The sequence below is a fragment of the Pseudonaja textilis genome, chromosome 7 (genome assembly GCF_049901715.1).
Source record: "Pseudonaja textilis isolate UNSWEBS1 chromosome 7, rPseTex1.2, whole genome shotgun sequence".
Lineage (NCBI taxonomy): Eukaryota > Metazoa > Chordata > Lepidosauria > Squamata > Elapidae > Pseudonaja > Pseudonaja textilis.
In genome coordinates, this window is record NC_141996.1 from 11,450,452 (window position 1) to 11,472,334 (window position 21,883).

Genomic DNA, 21,883 nt, shown 5'->3' on the forward strand with positions numbered 1-21,883 from the left:
AGGTGACAAGACTGTCAACTGGAAAGACTAGCACTGATAACGTTACCTAGTTGGGTAATGAAACATGCGCAAGAAAAGGGGCGTTGGTGCTTACCTGATACACCCGTTCTCTTTCGAGCTGCTCCAAGCATCCAGTAGTGGGAGGTGCTTCAGTCTCTGAATTTGTAGGCTGAGCTTGAATTGAGGAAAGCTCCTCCTCCTCCTCCACGTGACTCCTCCACAGCGTTGCCCAGTTTTGCGAAGACAAGAGGAAAAAAAGGCGCTCTCATCCCTACTACCTAAAGAGAGGTCCCTTGGCCAAAAAAGAAGCGAGGTCCCACCAGGCGGGAAGAGAGAAAAGGGTGGGGCTGGATGCTCTTCGCAGCTCAAAGAGAACGGGTAAGCACCAACGCCCCTTCTCCTATGAGCTGCTCCGAGCATCCAGTAGTGGGACATACCAAAGCTTGGCCTGTCCTACGGGTGGGACTCCGTCTGGCTTGGAATCTCCTCAGGGTCCCTAAGAACCCATTGCAGAACCCGTCTGCCAAACGAAGCCTCTGCCGAAGCAAACACATCAATTTTGTAGTGCCTGATGAAAGGAAATGGGGAAGCCCAAGTCGCCGCCTGGCAGATTTCGATTATTGGTGCCTGGGTAGCCCAAGCTGCCGAAGTTGCCGCATTCCTAGTGGAATGCGCAGTTATGCCTCTGGGCACCTGCAGGGCCTGAGACTGATAAGACTTAGCTATGGCCGCCCTGATCCAGCGGCCTATAGTGGACAGTGACACCCTGTGACCTTGTGTTTGGGGCTGAAATGAAAGAAATAAGGCTTCCGATTTTCTGAAGGACTCAAGGCGCGCCTTACATCCAGTTTGTGCCATTGCCGTTCTCTTTCCTGCGATGGTCTGGGACAAAAGTTTGGAAGGATGAGCTCTTGGCTCTATCAAAGGCTGAACTGACCTTGGGCAAGAATGTGGGATGAGGACGGAGAATCACCCGATCGGCATGGAAAACACAGAGGTCTTGTCTAACAGACAAGGCTGCTATTTCCGATATGCGCCAAGCGGATATAATGGCTACGAGGAAAACCACCTTATATGTTAAAAATTGGAGGCTTGCCGCCCTCAAGGGTTCGAAAGGTTCCTTGGTGAGAAAGAGGAGGACTTTGTTAAGGTCCCAGGTGGGGTAACGGTGCACTGCTGGGGGTTGCAAGTTGGTGGCCCCTCTAAGAAAAGCCCTTATATGTGTGTGATGGGAGAGGGAAGTAAAGCCCTCACAAGAACGAACTGATGTCAATGCGGCCACCTGCCGTTTCAGTGTATTAGGAGACAGCCCCTTGTCAAGTCCCTCCTGAAGGAATTCTAAAATCTGAGCTATAGAAGGGGAGATGGGGTTAATTTGAAACTTGCTACACCATCTACCGAAAATGGCCCATGTGGCGTTGTAAATTCGAATGGCTGAGGGCCTTCTAGCGGCTAGAATGGTGTCAATGACCTCGTTGGAGAGCATTTCGCTCCTCAACCTGCTCCGCTCAAGCTCCAGATGGTTAGTTGGAACCATTGAGGGTCCGGGTGTAGGAGCGGCCCCTGAGATAGGGAGATCCTGTCTGGTGGAATCTTCCAGGGTGGGGCCACCGAGAGAGTACGGAGGTCTGCAAACCACGGCCGTCTGGGCCAGTGGGGTGCCACTAGGAGCAGTTCCGCTTTCTCGTGGAGCAACTTCTGAATCACCCCGGGCACCAGTGCTAGAGGGGGAAATGCGTACTGGAGCCCGGTTGGCCATGGGCAGCGGAGCGCATTGTAATCCTCCGCCCCGTGGGATGGCTACCTTGAGAAGAATCTTGGGAGCTGGGTATTGAGGGGGGAAGCAAATAGGTCTACCACCGGTTGACCGAATATCTGTGCTGCTTCTTTGAACAGGGATGGGTGGAGACGCCACTCTGACTGGTCTATGGTGGCCGTGCTTAACCAGTCTGCTTGAGTGTTTGATAGGCCCGATATGTGCTCTGCCTTGATGGACAGAAGATTGTTCTCCGCCCAGCGACACAGGCGCTCGGCTTCCCTCATTACTTGTACTGATTGTGTGCCCCCCTGTTTGTTGATGTGTGCTGTCATGTTGTCTGCTAAAATGAGGATCTGCTGCCCGCGTACCTGGGGGAGAAAACTGCGCAGGGCCAGGTGCACGGCGCGAAGCTCCAGCCAGTTGATGCTGCACGCCTGTTCTACTGCAGACCACCTGCCCTGCAATGTGAGTGACTGGACGTGAGCGCCCCATTCGTATAGGCTGGCATCTGTGATGATAGTCAGCCTTTGAGGCTCCTTGAAGAGACAGCCTTTGTTGATGACTGGTTTGGCCCACCAGAGGAGGGACGTGAGGACCTTGAGAGGTACCCTGACCGTGAGTTTGGAACTGCTTCTGCCGGATCTCTGGTACGGGAGCAGGAACCACTGGAGGGATCTGGTGTGAAGACGGGCCCAGGGAACAATAGAAATGCACGATATCGTTTTCCCTCCTACAGTGCCTGATTTTTCCCTGACTAATTTTTGAATACTAAGGAGTCTATCTGGGGACAGGTAGACCTTGCCTTCCACCGTGTCAATGACTGCCCCTAAATGAGTTATTCGAGTAGAAGGGGATAGCTGGCTCTTTTTCCAATTGACGAGAAAACCCTGTTTGTTAACGTAGTCTGGGTGTCCCTTGCTGCTTGATGGGCAGAAGGGGACAGAATTAAAATGTCGTCCAGGTAACATTGGAGACGAATGGGAATGTTCCTAAGGTGGGCAGCTAACGCTGCGAGGACCTTGGTGAAGGTTCTGGGGGCGGAGGCCAGTCCAAAGGGAAGGGCCACGTATTCAAAGTGCTGATTACTGTAGCAGAACCTTAAGAATTTGTAATGGGACGGCCGAATGGAAATGTGTAAATATGCTTCCGTCACGTCAATGGATGTGAGCACGTCCCCTTGTCTGATGACCAGCGGTATCGACTGCAGGGTATGCATTTTGAATTTGCGGTATGTCAGGAAGCGGTTGAGTCGTTTTAAATCTAAAATTGCTCTCCACCCCCCACCCCAAGTGTTTTGGTACAATAAAGAGGTGAGAATAGAAACCCCGCCCTCAGTGCTCGGGCTGTACAGGTTGGATGGCTTTTATGCTTAGGAGACGCTGGATAGCGGAATCCATTAGATTTCGCTTGACCAGGTCTCTGGAAAGGGGGGATGACATAAAGAAATTTGGGGGAGTGGATTGAAACTAATGGTGTCCCTAACCCAAAAATCGGAGGTAGAGGAGTCCCATTGACTAGCGAAGGACTTAAGACGCCTGCCAATGGGGAGAGTGTCCCTTAACCTATCTCGGACGTTGGAAGGGCCTACTTCCAGCTCCCTGAAAGGGCCTTTTATATTGACTGCCCCTTTGGCTCCCATCTCCGGACTCGGGTCTATCCTGGGTTTGACCAGACCTGAACAAGGGGGGCCTCTGATACCTGGGAGAGAAGGGGGCCTGATAGGAGGGCCGAAAGGAACCCCTCCAAAAGGGCTGGGCAGATCTGAAGTCTGATCTTCGAGTAAGGGCAGGAAGGAATTTTTTCTTACTGCGGGTCTCCATCAGTAGGGGGTCCAGGGAAGGGCCAAACAACTTGTCTCCTACTATGGAGGAATAAGCCAGCTTGGCTTTATTCTTAAAGTCTGCTCGCCAGCGTCTGAGCCAGAGCAGACGGCGGGCTGCAACGTGGGATCTAATTGCCCTTGCAGAGAATTTAACGGCATGATAAGTGGCATCAGCAGAGAACTCGGCTGCAGCGGTGAGCTTGGCAATGTCCTGGTGTGCCCTGGTGTTGGATGAAGGGACATGTTGCTTGAGCTGACGAAGCCATCGAATGGATGACCTTGTGAAGAAAGATGCAGCCGTAGCCGATCTGATGGCCCATGCGTCCGACTGATGGGCCCTGCGCAGGGCCAGCTCGGCCCGCTTTTCCTCTGGCTTAAGGGCTTCCAGAGCATCAGTCAGAGTAGAGGAGGATGCCAGGCTCACTATGGGCTCATCTACCTCAGGTGTGTTTAATAAATTTGAGAATTCCGGATCCAAATTAAAGTATTTTTTGTCGTGGCTGGAGGGGCCTGGGGGCACTACTGTAGACGCCAGTTGCTTTTGCACTAGGTCTGCAAAGATAGGTGGGGCTGGGATAACCTCAGCCACTACCACGGGCTGGTTAAAAATGAGATCCACGGGCCCCTCCGTTGAAGGAGAGGGGAGATCTGTTGGAGATTGCCTACCTAGGCCTGAAATGTTCTTGGCCTTGAATAATAAGGATTTAAATAGGTGTGGTTTAAATAGGCCCGCAAAGGCAGGCGGGTGAGGGATGAGCCCCTCGTCCTCGGACATCTCGCCTTCTAGGGGGTCAGCCTCTGATAGGGGTTCGCTGTAGTGCATAGACGCCAAATCAAGCTCGTCTGGTTCCATGAACTGGTCAAATTCTTCCTCTCCCTCTTCCTCTTCCCGCCGTTGAAGGGGGGGTTCCCTTGGCAAGGGTACCTGAACCTGATGATGTTCCGACTTGGGCAGGGATCTTAGTGAGTGAGATTCTTGGTTAGAGGCCGCTGGACACTGAGCAGGCCTAGTAGCTTGTTGGATGCTGGCTGCGATCCCTTGGCGAATAGCCAGCTCCATCCAGGATCTTATTCCTTCTGGCACCTCCTCAATGACAGACTCCGCTTGACAGAGGCCAGCTGCCGTTGGGGTGAAGGTGGCTTCTGGAGCCCTTCTAGCCGATGTTCCAGGAACCAGATCCTGTTGTTCCTGTAAGGGCAAGTTGCGCCTGGATGAGAGGGAAATATCTTGGGGGGCGGGGTGTTGAGCAGAGGTAGGGGGACTGGAGGATGGAAGAACAGATGAAGCTGCACTGTGGGATTTTCCTGCTCTGGAGGCCCCGTTGTCTCTAGGGGCATCCTCCATCTTAAAAGAAGGCCTAAGGAAATTGCAGCACTGTGTAAGGAAGAGAAGCACACAAAGGGAATTTTTAAAAACAGGGGATATCTTCACTGATTATCCCCTGGGTCCAAACCACTCCTCTTTTCAGCTCTGTACAACTTCAGTAGGGAGTTTTAACACTTCCTACTTGGACTAACACCCATTGGGGCCTAATAGGGCTTCTAATTATAGACCAGGCCCGGCCTGAAAGCCCTAATCTACCTCGGAGAAAGGGACCAGGTCCCCCACCGGAACAAACCATTTTTTAGCGCCTACCCTTTGTAGTCTTCTGGACCAACAGCTTCCAGAGGCCAATGGCCGTGCTGGTCCTGGCACTGCAGTGGCTGGAGAAGCAGGCTGAATCACCTGCCAATTAAAATGGCCACCACAGGCCACGAGGCCCTACAAAATGGCTGCCGTCAGCATCAAGGCTCCCTGCTTTAACCAAGGAACCCGGAGACAGGCTCCTTGGCCTTTCGTTGCTCCCTGATGGGCAGAGGCAGCTCCTTGGGTGGCCACTCAAACAGCAGCCTCCTTCGCTGCAGAGGCTCAAAAATGGCCCCGCGGCTTTGGAAAATGTGGGCCGATGCCGCCCACGCTCCAAAATGGCCACTCAATCCACGCAACCTTCTCTTCACCGTGGAGGCCCAAAAGGTGTCCCTGCGGTCTCTGCTGGCTGCTCCGGACCGGCGGAGCACCTCTCAGCTGTTTCATGGCTTCGCCAAACAGCTGAGTCAGAGACGCGTTTTTTAAATTTTTTTTCTTCTTTCAGCTCCGCGAAGTAAAAGCTGCCTTTGAAAAACCAAAGGAGAGGCAATCGATTGTGTCCGTCCTGGCTGAGGACTGAATCGAAAAGCTGGGAAGAGGCCACTCAGTCAGCCTTATGACAGACTCAATCCAATCAACAATCCATTGTCTGACCTATCGCAGTCTTACAAGGGAGAACAAGCAAGCTCAAAGATCACCCAAGGACCCCTCATATCAACCTGAGCTACAAACATTCTACTTTATTAAAGAACTGGAAAGTTCTCCTTCCATCAAGACAATCAAGAAGCAGGCAAGCGTTCTCAACGAAACAGTTCAGAGCCTAGGATCAACTTTCCCAACTCACGTTGCTCAGAAACATTGGCCCTAACTACTGTTAAGACTTCTGGAAGTCGGCAAATGGTTGGATGGGCACCTTCAAAAACACTACTGAGCATTCCTCCCCCCACCCCAAAAAAGTAACGTGAAATTATAATTTACCTCATATTGTCGCACCATTTTTAAAGGGAGATGCTTCCTGCCGTAGTATCTCTCCACGAAGGGAAATACCATTCCTCTCTCTTTCATTCTCTTCCTTTGCTCATCTTCTGGAATCCTCCGTCTTCCCGGCCATTTTCTTGCAGACCGGCGAGATGTGCTTGGTTTTGTCTCCCTAGGGTTCCACCTTTTGCGGAACCGGTGCTGCTTTCGCGTGAAATGGTAATCGAAGAGGGCTCGAAGATCAATTTTAGGCTTGGGTAACTTCCTCTGAGTCTTGGCCTCCAGACAAGCTGAGGAAGGACCGCTCTGCATAGCCACAGAAGACGACTGGCCGGCATCTGTTGCTGAATTTGAAGCTTTTTTCCTTGAGTGCTTTGAGGAACTTGGACCAGATCTGAAGTCATGAAAGGTAAGAATTACTCCCTACTGGCACTGTACATTTGTTCATCTCTCCTCCATTCCCAGCAAGTCTCCAAACCAATGTTGGGCATGGATGGTTAATTTTTTACTCAGGTCAATAACTTTTCAGTAGAGATGGATGCAAAATAGCTCCCTGGAGATGTAACACCCATAAAGCATAGTAGCACCCATCTCTCCCGGGTTAAAATTACACAGGAGCCAAAGATCTATCATGGCTTGGTATGAGAATCCAGCTATCATGGTTAATGTAACTGAGGAACCTTACCTTTAATGCAGGGGTCCCCAAGCTCAGCAACTTTAAGACTTGTGGACTTCAACTCCTAGAATTCCTCAGCCAGCATAGCTGGCTGAAGAATTCTGGGAGTTGAAGTCCACAAGTCTTAAAGTTGCCACGCTTGGGGATCTCTGCTTTAACAGAATATGACTGTCTAAGATCACATAAAGAAATCAGGACGTAGGAATAGGAGATAATTTGTGTGTGTGTGTGTGTGTGTGTGTGTGTTTGTCAATCTAAGCTAAGACAATGGAGAAACCAGATTTACTTAACAATTGTGTTATTAACTCAACAACTGCAGTGATTCACTTAAAAAATGCTGGCAAGGAAGTCATAAAACAGGGCAAAACTCTACAAATTTCTCACTTGGCATCATAAATTTTGGGCTCATTAGCTAGAAATAGCATTAACTCCAAATGAAAAGGCCTTAGAGCCATGGTATGTACAACGTAAGCCTAGAAGAGAAGCCATTTCCTCTCCCCCACCCCACCCCTTGCACCAGTATTTGGAAAGAACATATTAATAAGAGACAATCCAATATACAGACCAAAGGCAGCTATCCAATATGCCTATTTAAAACAATTTGCTGAATATATGCAATGAAATGCAGTACTATTCAAGATACGACTATTTCATGACTTCAATAAAAGGCACTCACATTTCTGTATCTTGGTTATCAGGAAGAGCTGCAGCTGTTCCCATTTCATTAGCCATATTTGTTTTCGACCTTGAAAAGATAACAGAAATTAGTTTCACAGATTCAAGGCTGAAATACACCAAAAGCAGTCTATAAGCCATGAAACCCCAAGCAAACTAATTCAAGAAACGAAATTAAAAAAAAATCAAGGGAAAGATTTGCTTAAAGCTTTATAGTAACAAAAGACTTATCTACAGATCTGATTTACCAAAGAATAGAATTGAATTCTTTATTAGCCAAGTATGATTGGACACACAAGGAATCTGTCTTGGTGCAAATGCTCTCAGTATACATAAAAGATACATTTGTCAAGAATCATAAAGTACAACACTTAATAGTCATAGGGTACAATAAGCAATCAAATCATACTAGGAAAGTTTTTAATAAGTTTACGGGGTTCCCCCATTAATCTAAAAAATCTTCAGTTAAAACCAACTAACAGCAAAATCACTGTAATTAATAGGAACAATTAGCACCCATCAAACAAGAGCTAAGATAACTTTACAGGCAGTATTCAATATTTGCATTCCAACAGTTCCTTGTTTATTTAAAAAGACCACCCCAGATAGTCAATATGCAAGAAAAATCCAAAATATTTTCTACCCACTTATGATCTAAAGCATGTGCCAGAATTTAGAGACCTCTCAAAGGTTGAATATGAGAATCCATAAGTTATAAGACTTGATTCCCTTAAGAAGTGTTTACCAACAATGGTTTTCTGGAACTTGAGTCATGGCAAATGCACTTTTTTTTTGGTTGAAACCTTAGGAACATCCATCCTTCCCTTCCTCCCTCAATAACCCTATTCACCCTAATTAGGCAAGAAATAAAACCACTCTGGAGACATACACGTAGTCCTTGACTTACAATAGTTCATTTAGTGACTGTTCAAAGCTACAGCTGCACTGAAAAAAGTGACATGGCCATTTTTCACACTTACCTTTGTAGCAGCCCCCAGGATCACATAATCTAAATTCAGGTGCTTGCCACCTGGTTTATACTTATGACCCAAGGTCATGTGTTCACCTTTAAGTAATGGGAAAGCCGGATTCACTTAACCTTATTAATTTATCAACTGCAATGATTCACTTAACCGTGAAATGTCATTGTTGGCCTCAATTGTGGTAGTTGAGAACTACCTGAAGATGCCCCCCCCACCCCAAAACCCCAACTTGCTCAGCTACTTGGATAAGCAGTGAAACTTTTCAAAAAATAAATCAAATTTGCCATGCCTCAATTTCCAGTCAACTTTACCTGGATGGCTATGAATCTTTATGAATATGCTGCCAAGTTTACATAGCATGGCTTGATTTGGTGTATAAACCTAGTCTTTTCTCTACCAAAAGGAAAACAGCTACATCACCTGGGATAAAACATTTCCAGCTAACGACCCAGGTTGTTTCCAATTCTGTCACCAAGTTTCTAAAATATTCTCCTAGAAGTGGATCACTATTTCACCACCTTGCAGCCCGAGCTACCTCACAGCATTTGTATTAGGATGAATGTAAGGGGAATATATAGTAATAGTCTCATAATCTATGCTTTCTAGATATTGTACAGAGAAAGCCAACCTTAAGAGAGAGCTGGAAGGGATATTGGAGGTCCAGTCCAACCCCCTGAACAAGCAGGAGACCCTATACAATTTTAGACAAACGTCTATCTCTTCTTAAAAACCTCCAAATAATGGCAGCTTCTTTTCCACTGGTTAATTGTCCTCATTTTGGGGAAGTTTCTTAATTCCAGGTTGCTTCTCTTTCCTTGATGAGTTGCTCCATTGATCCATTGTTTCTTCAGTCTTGCCTTCTGGTGCTTTGGAAAATAACCACCCACAATGTTGCAGTACCTTCTCTTAAGTCAAGATCAGGAGTCTTCCAACCTTGGCAATTTTAAGGCTTGTGGACTTCCCCTCCCAGAATTCCTCAGTCAGCCACACAGGCTGGAGAATTCTGGGAGTTGAAGTCCAGAAGTTCTTCTAGTTGCCAAGTTTGGATACCTCTGTGTCAAGATTATCTTGGAGGCAAGGCTGAAGGCCACAACGTAGGTGAATCCAAGTTCAGGGCAAATTTTTAACCGGAATGGGCCTATTTTAAGAGTTGCCCATCTCAAAATGACTGACAATTTCTATAAATGTTACCAAATACAAACCCTGTAGGTCAGGAGTCTCGAACCTTGGCCACTTTTAAGACTTGTGGACTTCAACTCCCAGAGTTCCTCATCCCATAATTCCTCAGCCAGCTAGCTGCCTGAGGAATTCTGGGAGTTGAAGTCCTCAAGTCTTAAAGTGGCCAAGATTCGAGACTCATAATGTAGATATCACTTATTTTTCCAATTCCTGGGCAAAAGCTAGATTCTGCCCCACCCCGCATATTAAATGGGGTGGGGGATGAATCGGGATCATCTTAACATCCGAATTAGGGCCTTGCGTATCTCGCGCTAAGCCACCGGGTTTGATGAAAGCCATGATAGCTCAGCTCCCCTACCACCCCATAAAACCATCCAACCAACCAACCATATTACGGTCTCTAACACGACGGGAAAATGTAAGCGCAAGCAACAGCACCCCATCGGATGCAGCTTTTCTATCGAAATGGCGGCACAGAGGCTTGAGGAATATATTAATTAACAAGCCGCGCCGAACCGAGATCCGAAACAGGACGGATGTCGATAGATTGCACCTTACTCACCTCGTCTCGCGTATCGCCAAGGCCGCAAAAGCCCCGGCGGGCCGTTTATATCGTGACTTCAGGTCTCGCGAGTCTTCGTAAGAATTGACGTCAGCAGAACGGGAAGACGGATGGAGGGATGGGGGGAAGGGCCATTGAAAGTGGTCAGAAGGCGCTCTGGGCGTGGCTTGTAAGCCTAATCCTTTGAGAAGTTGCTCGGGTTGGAGGAAAACGCCCTGCGCGCGCGTTCCGTGTAAGTAGAGCCAATGCAACGGTGGGCGAGTTTTGCACAATTTGCATTGGGAGGAATACTAGTTTAAACTTTAAAGGCAGTAATTAACGTTCTGAATGAATACCTTCCGTAAAGTGGTGGTCCCAGCTCAATCCTCGGCTGTGGACTGTGCCTGATGGGATTTAACACATTTGGAAATTGAAAAACAAAAAAACAAATAACGCGGAACGCAATCCACCACTTCAGTGCAAGGTGTGTTTACCCGGGAGTACCCTAATGGAGTTTCTATGTAATAAAACTTGCATCGGACTCCAGGCAAATGTGCTCAACTTTGAGGCTGTTTTTTACTTTGGAGAAACCTTCGTTGCAAATAGGTGGTGGGATTCACACGCTAAGATAAAGGTTTGTTTGTAGGCTTGTGCAGGGTTATGGTAGTTACTGTGCTTTGGGTTCCAGGGTGTGAATCCAGAAAATGGGTGTTTTAGAGCAGTATTTTCCAAAACGGGGGGCTTCTGGGAGTTGAAGTCCGCACATCTTAAAAAGTTTGAAAATCACTGCTCTAAAACAAGCCCAGATACAACCGTTGAAACAACACTTCTGAAAAGACTGCATTTTTATTACTCATCTCATAGTTTCTGCTTTTTGAAGTGTTCAGTGGCTTAGTATAAGATGCTCCTAATAAAAATATTAACAAAACTAAAACGCTGAGATGGCAATTTGGATTGGTTATAAATAATAGTTTCTAGGAAGCAAGAGAATTTTGCAAGGAAGCAAGCAAGTTTTGCAATTGCTAAAAAAATTAGCAGGATCAATACTTTTTAATGTGATACATTTATAAATTGATAAATTCATACTAAGAGAAATGTTAATATTGTAAACAAGCTGTTCTCAAAACCTTGGGAAATAGATAGGCCTGATAATGAACACTTTGCATGATTAGTGGTTTCACCTGCTATTATGATTAATTCCTTGTGAAATTTCCCTTGACCTTTTTTTCTATAGAACTTCATTCATTTAAAATCCTTCATCTTGTTTCTAGGCAGTAATTAATGGGAGTTTACTTCTAAATAATGTCAGCTGGTGAAGAAAAAAAATCCTAGTTTCCTTTTTTGTTGTTAAAGTTTGATTTGAAGCAACCAGCAAATAAACTTTTCAAATCTAATGTCTGTAAAACTGTCAACAATTGAGAACTTTGTTTCTAAGTGATACATCCTATGTGTGAATGGCTACCTATGGTTTACAGATCACACATTGCATTAAACCATAAACCACAGTTTACAAAATGCTACAGGTTAACTAAACAATCCACCTTCTGGGAATCCTTAAAGGAAGAACAGTATTGCAGCCATGTTCTATGTTTGATTTACTTACTGGACATTAACTGTAGAAAAATACTCAGGGTTTATTCCTTTACAATGAGATTACTGGCTTATACTGTCAGCCTAAAACAACATTTTTTTCCTGTCCAAAATAGTTGAAATACTGTGGGTGCTGATTCATCAACAATATCGCTTGTTGAATCATCTGATTTTTTCCCCTGTGAATAATCAAAAAGCAGCTGTGGGCACCAACATTAATAAGGAAGAAAAGACTGAAAAAAGACAGCAGAGCACAATTAGGTCCATTCTTTTTTTTTAACATGTAACACTCTCAGAAATGACCGTGAATATCTGTACTGTTAAAAGGTTGGGTTGAATTGCAAACCAGTATGTTCATTAACAGACCTGTAACTTGATGTACTTTGATCTCTTAGAAGCTGACCTGCTTGGTTGGCTGCCTGGAATAAAACATGGCTAGAGTGGAAAAATTTGCTTTTCACATACCTACTCTGGAAGAAGTGGCTGATGGTAAGCAAGCATGGTTCTTTTGTGTTAGAAAAGCTGTGAGAAAAGAATCTTTATAACAGCAGCAGTTAGAAAAGCAGGCTCCCAGGCCTGATATAGTGCAGTATATATATTTGAATGGGAGGCAAGCTTTATTCCCCCAAATTATGAACATTAGAGATGTCCTTGAAGGGAACACTTGGAAGTTATTATAGATAGAAGGGCAGAAACATTCCTTAAGCCCACGGAAAGGTGATAGTTTCAAAGAGAGCCTGTTATTGTAGCTATTTCAGTAAAATATAGTTAGAGGTAGTCTTTGCTTAACCATTTATTCAGCAACTGGTGCTGAGTGAATGATAGCATTGGCCAGCCAAGTTATGGTTGTTGCAGCGACATAATCAAAATTTGAGTGTTTGGCAACTCGCCTGCACTTAACAACCATAACACTGGAGGAATAGCAATAGCACTTAGACTTATATATTGCTTTGTAGTGCTTTACAGCCCTCTCAAAGCGGTTTACAGGGTCAGCATATTGCCCCCCAACAATTTGGGTCCTCATTTTACCCACCTCGGAAGGATGGAAGGCTGCGCCAACCCTGAGCCTGGTGGGAGTTGAACTGCCAAATTGTAGGCAGGTGGCTGCAGAAGTAGTTTGCAGTACTGCACTCTAACCACTGCGCCACAGAGGCTTCTTATAATCATGGTGGAGCAGTGGTTAGAATGCAATATTGCAGGCTAACTCTGTCCACGGCCTCAAGTTCGATCCTGACTGCCCCAAGGTTTACTCTGCTTTCCACCCTTCCTAGGTCGGTAAAATAAGGAACCAGTTTGTTGGGGGAAATACGCTGATATTTGTAAACTGCTCAGAGAGGGCCTAAAGCACTATGGAGCAGTATATAAATCTACGTGCTATTGCTATATGCCCCCCTTCGTTTCTGCCTTTTTGGCCCCCTGCACTCCGTTGCCATCACTACCCCTGCTGGTGTCCTGCCCCGGCTAATCTTAGCTGTCTTCTGCTGGTGATCCAGGATCCAGATGATTGACAAGGACGTAGCCACAGGATGCATGGAGCAAGTGAGGCAGAGCCTCATCTCTCAAAAGGCATTCACTGGGTCTGGCCGGGAGGAGGCAGGGCAGCATCCTCCACTACAGAGCAGAAAGATTACAGTGGAAGGGATTATAAGAGAATAAGCAGCCCCACAATGGAAAATGTACCAAGCTATTTGCATAACACACTTGCAGTTGCTAGTGCGTTGCTTTCAATGTGCATTTCCCATTGTGTGCTTACTCTCCAATCTCTGCTTTATGAGGAGGGAAAAATGAAAAATCAGCCACAGGATGACACATTCTGACGAATGGTGATAGCGTGTCTGAGGAATGGTGTGAGTTGTAAATATGAACATTGGTCGTAAAATTATTTTTTTTTAGTATTGTTATAACTGAATGAGGCAGTCAGTAGGTGAGAACTACCTATGTAAGTATGTGCGGGCGGCTGATCCATTTGTTTTACAAACACTGTGCCTTATTTTACATGCAGTTAATTTGAATTGACAATAATTCATTCAATATTGATTCGTTGTCTTGGCTTTGCCTTTGTTTTAGAGCAGGGGTGTCAAACTGGATTTATTTGATGGCCGGATCAGCATTTTAGTTCTTCTCTGTGGGCCAGGGGGAGGGGGTGGTGGGAACAATGCCTCTTGCAGCACCCAGCTGGCCAGAACAGAGCACGGGGGGTCCATGCGCAGCCCCCCTGCACCTTGTTTTCACCTCCAAGGGCCTCCTGCAGCACTGTGCCAGCCGAAACAGGGCCACATGGGCCGGTTTTCAGCTCAGTTTTGGCTGGCAGAGTGCTGCAGGAGGCCATGGAGGGTGAAAACGAGGCGCAGTGGGGTGCATGCGGCCCGTTTTAGCCGCCAGAGACACCGCGGGCCAGTCTTTTGATAGTTCCAGGCCGGCCCCATGGCCAGCCTCGGATTTAAGCATCTTGAGTTTTGACACCCCTGTTTTAGAGTGTGGCTAGAGCATACATACACCATTAGCTTCAATCTAAGAAAACAGTACCGAAAAACCAGGAAGCGTTAATACTCAACTGAAGGGCTTCACCCTGACTTCAGCGTGGTCAGCTTTAACATATTCCATTTTTCAATTTTCTTCGAAATGATCTATTTTTCTTCCAGTACTACAGAATGGACTTCAAGAAAATTTTGCAGATGTCCAGGTATCCGTGGTGGATTGTCCTGATATGACTCAAGAACCTTTCGGTTTTCCTGTTAAAGGTAACATGTGGTACCTGTAACAAAATATTGGCGATATCTTACATGTGGCCCACCAGGGGAACAGGGACAAAATTGCCAGGATTATTTTTGGCAGAATAGATTTTCTTTAAAGAATGGAGTAGATTTCCCTAAGCCTTTCCAAGATTGGATTATCCAGGCTAAAAGCCCTTTGTCGCTAAAAGACCATAAAATGCTGAATGCTCCTTTAAAAAATGCTATTTTTTTCCTACTTTTGGAGGGCTTCAAATTTCACAGAGCAGCTCCACCTTTGCCATTATGTCACAGATTTGCTGGCCATGCCTCCCTGTGATCTTGTATAGGTTGGAGGGATACTATGCTAAGTGATGGTTTGCTTTAGCTATGGTTGGTTATACAAGCCGCCATTGCCTAGGTTCATAATACAAACCACAATCATTGGTTTTGGACGGTCTACTAAACCGTGATTCCTTTTATATTGTTTTGGGTTAGTAAAATAAAAATCTGTAAAAAAATGAATTTGCTCACCACCACCACCCCTTTTTTTTACAGGTATATGTGGCAAGCCTAGAATTGCAGATGTGGGAGGTGTTCCATATCTTTTACCACTTGTACAGAAAGAGAAGGTAAATAAAAAGTAATACACTTGCAACCGTATGCAAAAGGTAGTCTTTCATCCAATAAGCTCCCATTTTGATCAGAAACAATAATTCCCATTTTTGGGAGGTTGGAGTGGAATCAAATCATTTTTGCTAATATCGCAGTGATCCTAGTAAAGTCAGACTAGTCCGTTCTAACTTTTTGAGCATGTGTTAATTGGTTATTGGTTAATTGGTTTTTTTAAAAAAAATCTTTTGAAGGAGATCTGGTTCAGATCCTAACTTTGCAATTTTAAAAACGCAGGTAGGTTTCGATTAGTAGTTAATGAGTCCCACAAAATGGTTGCTTTATTTGAATTCACACTACCAGCAATAGCAATACCGGCCCTTAGACTTATATACTGCTTTATAGTGCTTTATAGACCTGTCTTAAGTGGTTTACAGGGTCAACTTATTGCCCCCAACAGTCTGGTTCCTCATTTTACTGACCTCAGAAGGATGAAAGGCTGAGCTGGTGAAGATTGAACTCCTGGCAGCTGGCAGTCAGCAGAAGTAGCCTTCTAGTAATACTGCATTTTAGCTACTGCGCCACCACAGCTCTTAATCTTGTAATCCTCAGTTTACAACCATAACTGATTTTGCAATTTCAGCTGTAAGTCATGATGGTTATAAGGTGAATCACCATGTAAGCTTGACTAATTTTACAGCCTTTTTTGGACAGTCATAAACTGAACGCTGCAGTTATTAAGCAAACCCACTGTTTTCTTTAAGGTGTTTCTTTTTTTGCTGAAAACCAAAAGTAAATATTAGTTTTTTGGTAAAAACATAAATCACGGATTTCTTCCTGCTTTTAAAATTTATGGAGAGCTCCAAGAAAGCTTTTGTTTGTATAGGTTGTATTTATATTTACTATATTAAAAATTAAAACTGATGCATTCACTGCCACTTCTCGTGATTATTGATGAGATTTTAATATTTTATTCTTTTTCAATAGGGTGGCAATTTTAAATTTGTAAACTTTAAAGACTCCTGAGAGTGGGAAATCCTAGGAGTCCTAGGAACACTCTCAAGAAGTGCTGCCCTCTGTCTGGACAACATGCAGAGAAGCAAATTTAACTATTCTTTTCTCATTTAGGTTTATGACCTGAACATAATAGCGAAAGAAATACAGCTACCCGGAGCATTTTTTCTTGGTGCTGGAGCTGTTTCCTCCAGAGTAGTTGGAAGCAATGCTGAGGTAAGACAATGGGTAAAGAAATAGTAGCCTCAGTGTAGACTTGGAGTGTATACTGTCCAACCTCAGCACCATGAAGACTTGGACTTCAGCTTCCAGAATTCGCTAGCCAGCATAGCTGATCTCAAGTTTTGTTGCAAGGATTCCACCATTAGACTATTAAAATTCCTTTTAAAATTTCATTTACTTAATCCAGTCGTCCCCAACTTTTATGGCTCCACGGACCGGCAGTGGGAAGGAGAGTATGGTTTTGCATGTACAACTTAGATCCTGCACATGCGCCAATGAAACTTCACATGCTTTCCTGCCGTTTTCATGGTCCAGTTCCCAACAGTTGAGGACCAACGGATACTAGAACTGCGACCTGGGGAACTGAGGACCCCTCAATCGAGTTCAGATCTTGGTTAGATTTACTCTCTTAGTAGACTTCCAACACCTCTGTTGGTTTTTTCCCCTGGACTTTCTCTGTGTTTAAGATGAGGCCTTAACCCTACTTCATTCTGAGCCACAGTATTTTAAAGCAGGGGTGTCAAACTCGTGTCATCATGACATTGTCACATGACATATTGTGACTCTTTCTCTTTGCTAAACTGGGCGTGGCCAGCATATGCCACATCTGGCCTGGCGAGTTTGATAGCCCTGTGTTAAAGGATTTACTGAATAAACCATCATTGGGTAGGTTCATACTGTGTATGGTAGCAAATAAACCACAATTTTCAAATCACGTGGCTGACTTTCTGCAATGGAATAAGCTATAAACAAAACTTGTTGCTTGTTTTAATGATTCTGAAATGATGGTAGTCCATGCTGCTCTATTGGAAGATGTTCATCTGTTTCTATCTAGTTTATCCCAATTGTTCAAGCTGAAAAGGAAGAAAAGGCAGCAATCAATGGAAGTTACCTAGCCAAGATCCACCCTGAGGATGGCAGCTGTCTGCTCCAGAAATACAGTTCTCTACATAATGATTGTGAATTTGGGCTGCTGGCTAACCTATATGCAAGTGAAGGCCTTCCTGGTAAGGTATGTGGATCGGTCAGGTTTATTAAAATGGCTTTTTACAAGCCAAACATCCAGGCAAGGTCTACCAAAAAACCCCAAACTGATTAAAAGACAGAAAATTTAAAAAGCTAACAAACTTATATGTGTGAACATGCTTTGCTTCATTTTGTTTTGCTTCATTTTATTTATGAATGTATGAATTTATACAGCCACACATATTACCAATGGAACTTCTTATGTAAACATATGTTCACAGCAAATCCTCAACTTACAACAGGATTACAGTACTAAATTATGCCGGTGGTTAAATGGGTTATCAAATCACCAACCTGATTTTACAACTTTTTTTTTTTTTTGCAGTGGTTGTTAACCACAAACCCATTGTTTGCAATGGGCTTTTTTTTTTAACAAAAACCAGAAGTAAACACCAGTTTTCCAGCAAAAAACATAACAGTGATGACTGTGAAATTCTGCAGACAGCTATAAATGCAGGTTGTTTGCCAAGAACTCAAAATGCAAATATATGACTCTTGTAGTTTTGAATGGTTGCTGGTTGTTAAATATTGTACCTGTGTACAATAAAGATTTTTATAAGTATATGTAGACACATATAATGTTCCACAGCTATATTCAATATTTTACACAGAACAACACTATGGACATTATTTAACATTGCCCTATATCTTGCGAATCCACAAATCTTATAAGGGAGTTTCTTCTTTTAGCATTCTACTAGCTTTCTTTATTGGATGCAGAAGAAGACTCTGATCCCTTGTGATATAACACTACCAATGTCATTTTAGATTTGAGTACAGTTTGGCCCATTTAACTGACGTATGTTTCTCTAATTAAAAAAAAAAAGGCAATATACTTGGTGCTTGTGAATGCTTGGATGATAACAATTCACAAATTGGCTGCAGTAAGAGAATAGGTTTGCAATTCCACAAGACCAGGAACAGTCTAAGAAAAGTAATTAAATATTATAATAATGTTTTATAAAAAAAAAAAAAAACCAAAAAAAAAAAAAAAAAAAAAAAAAAAAAAAAAAAAAAAAAAAAAAAACCAACCCCCCCCCCCCCCCCCAAAAAAAACCCACCCCACCACACAAAAAAAAAACCCCCCCCACCCCCCCACAAAAAAAAAAACCCCAAAAACAAAACATCCACCCAAAAAAAACCCACCAAACAACAAAAAAAACCCCCAAAAAAAAAACAACCCCCCCAAGCCCCCACCCCCCTTGACCTGCCTTCAGGTTCTTAGTAGAATAGGTTGATTCCTTTTTCTTTAGATATTCCTTAGATATTGGAACGCTGCTAGCAGGTTGCCCTTCTTTTCATTAATGTAGACATACCCAATTCCAGCAACTATTCTTTATATGTTTTAGCCTCCAGTCTCCTAATCATCTTTATTGCTCTTCTCTGCACTCTTTCTAGAATCTCAACATCTTTTTACATCATGGCAACCAAGATTTATAGATTCTAGGCCCTGTCCTTTGTTTCTTCTAATAACGCTATCAGACAATATAACACCTAGATGCTTTTTTCAGACATAAAAAGATGTGATTAAAATATATATATTAAAAATAAGGATTGAAGATAAGGGAGCATACTGGATGCCCAGAATTCACAAACATTTTATTATTTAGAACTAGATTAAAAGGGAAATATAAAACACCAAATCTTCTAGATCACCTTTCTCTGAAGAAACTAATTTCCTGAGAGGAATAACTCAACCTATGAACTCCTGGCCTTGTGCTTTTAATGTGAGGAAAATGATTTTGACCATTAGAATTGCCAGGTGAAGATCACAGACACAAAATGTGTTAGGAAGGGAGCCCCGAGTCATAATTAAATCTTATAAGTGTGTAATTCTCAACTCACAATGCATTACGTGAAGCTTAAGTCATGCCATTTTTATTTCAACTGCAAATTACTGCACAGAATTTTCTCTGCTTAACATGACAATATTAACCTGCCTCCTTTCTTTAAGGTCATTGAAGTGAGAGCAAAGAAAAGAACTGGTGAGCAGAATTTCATATCCTGCATAAGGAAAGCCTTAGATAAGCATTATGGTGACAAAACAGTGGGAATGGGAGGTACCTTCGTTATCCAGAAAGGAAATGCAAAAATTCATATTATGGTAAGTCAGTTGCAAGAAGATTTTCCTTTTTTTTTTAAATTTGGAAGCATGAGTTACACAACAAGTAGAAAAAAAAGAGTAAGGTCTATAAACATTAAAGAGTAAAGTCTATAAACATTTGCAACTTGCTTTTTTATGGTGCGCTATCAAGTAGGTCGCTATCAAGTAGGTGCGCTATCAAGTAGATGCGCAATGGCTCGGCGGTTAAAAATGCTGAACTTGTCAGCTGGAGATCTGACGGGCCAAGTTCGAGACCCAAACTCTATGCAACAGGGTTAATTCCCATTACCTGCTCACCCAGCAGTTCAAAGGCATACAAATGCAAATATATAAATAGATGCCACTTCAGTGGGAAGGTAACAGTATTCTGTTTGGCTTTGGTGCATAACCATTCTGGCTACGTGACCATGGAAAACGTCTTTGGACAGTGCTGGCTCCCTTAATCCATGAACACAAACCTTGATTGGCAGGATTTTCCCAAGATTTCAGATGGGTCTTTCTCATTTAAATTGGGGGAAGCCAGACTACCAATTTTTTTGCGTTCAAAACAGCCAATTAAGTGCTCATTGAGCTACTTAATTATGGTCCCAATTTTAATGGAGTGTTCAAATTTTAATTGTTTGTGCTGGGTGGATAATTTTCTGGCTTATGTTTCAAAAGAAATTGAGATACTACCAGAGGTGCAGAATTGCATCAAAGCAAAACTTGTGTCATGTTCTATATGGAGAAGAGGGAAACAGACTCTGATGCCTTCGAGTTCCTGTCCTTTTCTTTATTCAAGTACAGCCACTTGTTTTGTTTTTTTTAATTACAGCCTTCTGAATTTTCTGCCTGCCCTTTGGAAACTGATGAGAAAGTGAACAATTGGCTGAAGTTTTTTGAAATGACAGCTCCGCTCATTTGCCAGCCTGTGATTGTTTCTCAAGATCCAGTAAGTAAATTCTATTGTTGTTTTCTCAAGTGAGATCCTGACTTATTGGCCTGGATGCAAAATGGTCATTATTTTAAACAATCATCCACTCCTCTTTCTCTAAGTGCCATAACATGCACCAAAGAATTGGGAAAATATCCAGCAAGAGCCAGTTTGGTGGTGTGGTTAAGGTGCTGGCTTAGAAACCAGGAGATTGTGAGTTCTAGTTCCACCTTAGGCATGAACGCTGGCTGGGTGACCTTGGGCCAATCTTTCTCTCAGTCCAACCCACCTCACAGGATTGCAGTTGTGACAAAAATAGGAGGAGGATGGCACGTTATGCATGTTCCCCACCTTGAATACCTGTATTGACAAAGCTTTGTTATGTTTGCTATAACACATCTCACCCAAAATACACAAATTTTCCTCATTTAGCTACCACTATAGAGTGGCAATTTGGTTGCTAGGCAACCAAGGCAAAGCAGTCACTGTGAAGCCATGACAGTACTTATGGTCTTGCTGCAGCTTTGCTTTGCTTACAGACCTGTGAAACTTGTCAAAAGCTACCTTTTAATCACTGCCATAACTGAAGAGTAACTAAATGAGACTGTTGCTAAATAAGGACTGCCTGTGTTGACAAAATAACACAAAATAGCACATTGTATGTGATGTATCTGAGCTGGAGGAAACGTTTGCTGCTTGGGGCCAGCCCCACAGACAGGAATTTATGGGTTCTTGGCTTTTTCCCAGGGTTTTGATCTGCGTGTAGAGCACACCCACTGCTTCAGCCATCACGGTGAAGGAGGCCACTACCACACGGACACCACGCCAGAGACTGTAGAATATCTGGGGTATTTTGTACCCGCTGAGTTCCTCTTTCGGATCGACAGACCAAAGGAGACACATATGGTGGGTCGGGATTAAAGTCGAACCCACCCAGGAAGCTGATGTTAATTAAGAAGCAGAAAATCAAGGGATGACTAAATTTGCTTTTCACTGAGATCAACGAATGTCTCATCGCAACCTGAATGTATCATTTGTTTGGCACTTAAAAATAAAATATGGCAAAATTGATTTTTTCAGATTGGAAATGAAGCATATTCTGGCTGATTTCACAGCAAAACTAGAAGCCCAATTTTTACTTAAATATTTACATTTTAGATCATTTTTTCTTTCTGTCCTTAGCATCTAGATTTCAGCTGCAATCTGGGAGGGAATTCTATGCCTATCCCAAGATTGCTGAACTACAATTTCTGTCATCTGTCCCTGGATTACATCAGAGGAAGGGTCTTCAAACTTGGCAAGTTTAAGACTTATGGACTTCAACTCCCAGAATTCCTGAGCTAACATGACTGAAGAAGGAATTCTGGGAGTTGAAGTCCACAAGTCTTAAAGCTGTCAAGTTTGAAGATCCCTGCATCAGAGAAAGGAAACATTCAATTAGCATAGCCTTC

The 21,883-nt window shown here is 43.7% G+C and overlaps 2 protein-coding genes across 5 annotated transcripts in view; one reads left to right on the top strand and one right to left on the bottom strand.

The window, feature by feature from the left end:
• The window catches only part of TAF1D (TATA-box binding protein associated factor, RNA polymerase I subunit D), a 26,306-nt gene extending 15,973 nt beyond the window's left edge, over positions 1 to 10,333 (bottom strand). The window contains exons 1-4 of one of the 2 annotated variants that reach the window (XM_087937047.1): positions 10,262 to 10,333; positions 7,539 to 7,607; positions 6,187 to 6,580; positions 95 to 4,770 (exon numbers count right to left, since the gene is read on the bottom strand). In XM_087937047.1, the coding sequence (XP_087793173.1) occupies positions 3,322 to 4,770; positions 6,187 to 6,580; positions 7,539 to 7,594 (1,899 nt within the window). In that variant the 5' untranslated portion in view covers positions 7,595 to 7,607; positions 10,262 to 10,333 and the 3' untranslated portion in view covers positions 95 to 3,321. The remainder of the gene's footprint in view (positions 1 to 94; positions 4,771 to 6,186; positions 6,581 to 7,538; positions 7,608 to 10,261) is intronic. The other variant, XM_087937048.1, reaches the window with a different exon arrangement.
• BKGD (beta-keto-L-gulonate decarboxylase) lies at positions 10,301 to 21,503 on the top strand. Of its 3 annotated transcripts, none has more exons than XM_026706849.2 (9): positions 10,301 to 10,493; positions 12,226 to 12,319; positions 14,473 to 14,571; positions 15,100 to 15,173; positions 16,282 to 16,383; positions 17,225 to 17,401; positions 19,370 to 19,519; positions 20,334 to 20,450; positions 21,180 to 21,503. In XM_026706849.2, exons 2-9 carry the CDS (start codon positions 12,262 to 12,264, stop codon positions 21,351 to 21,353), a joined length of 951 nt encoding a protein of 316 aa, XP_026562634.1. In that variant the 5' UTR covers positions 10,301 to 10,493; positions 12,226 to 12,261; the 3' UTR covers positions 21,354 to 21,503. The 3 variants fall into 3 exon arrangements, with proteins under 3 accessions (XP_026562634.1, XP_026562635.1, XP_087793175.1); XM_026706850.2 differs by having other exon boundaries at positions 10,449 to 10,724; XM_087937049.1 differs by lacking the exon at positions 10,301 to 10,493 and adding an exon at positions 10,496 to 10,514.
• The last annotated feature ends 380 nt before the right edge of the window (positions 21,504 to 21,883 follow it).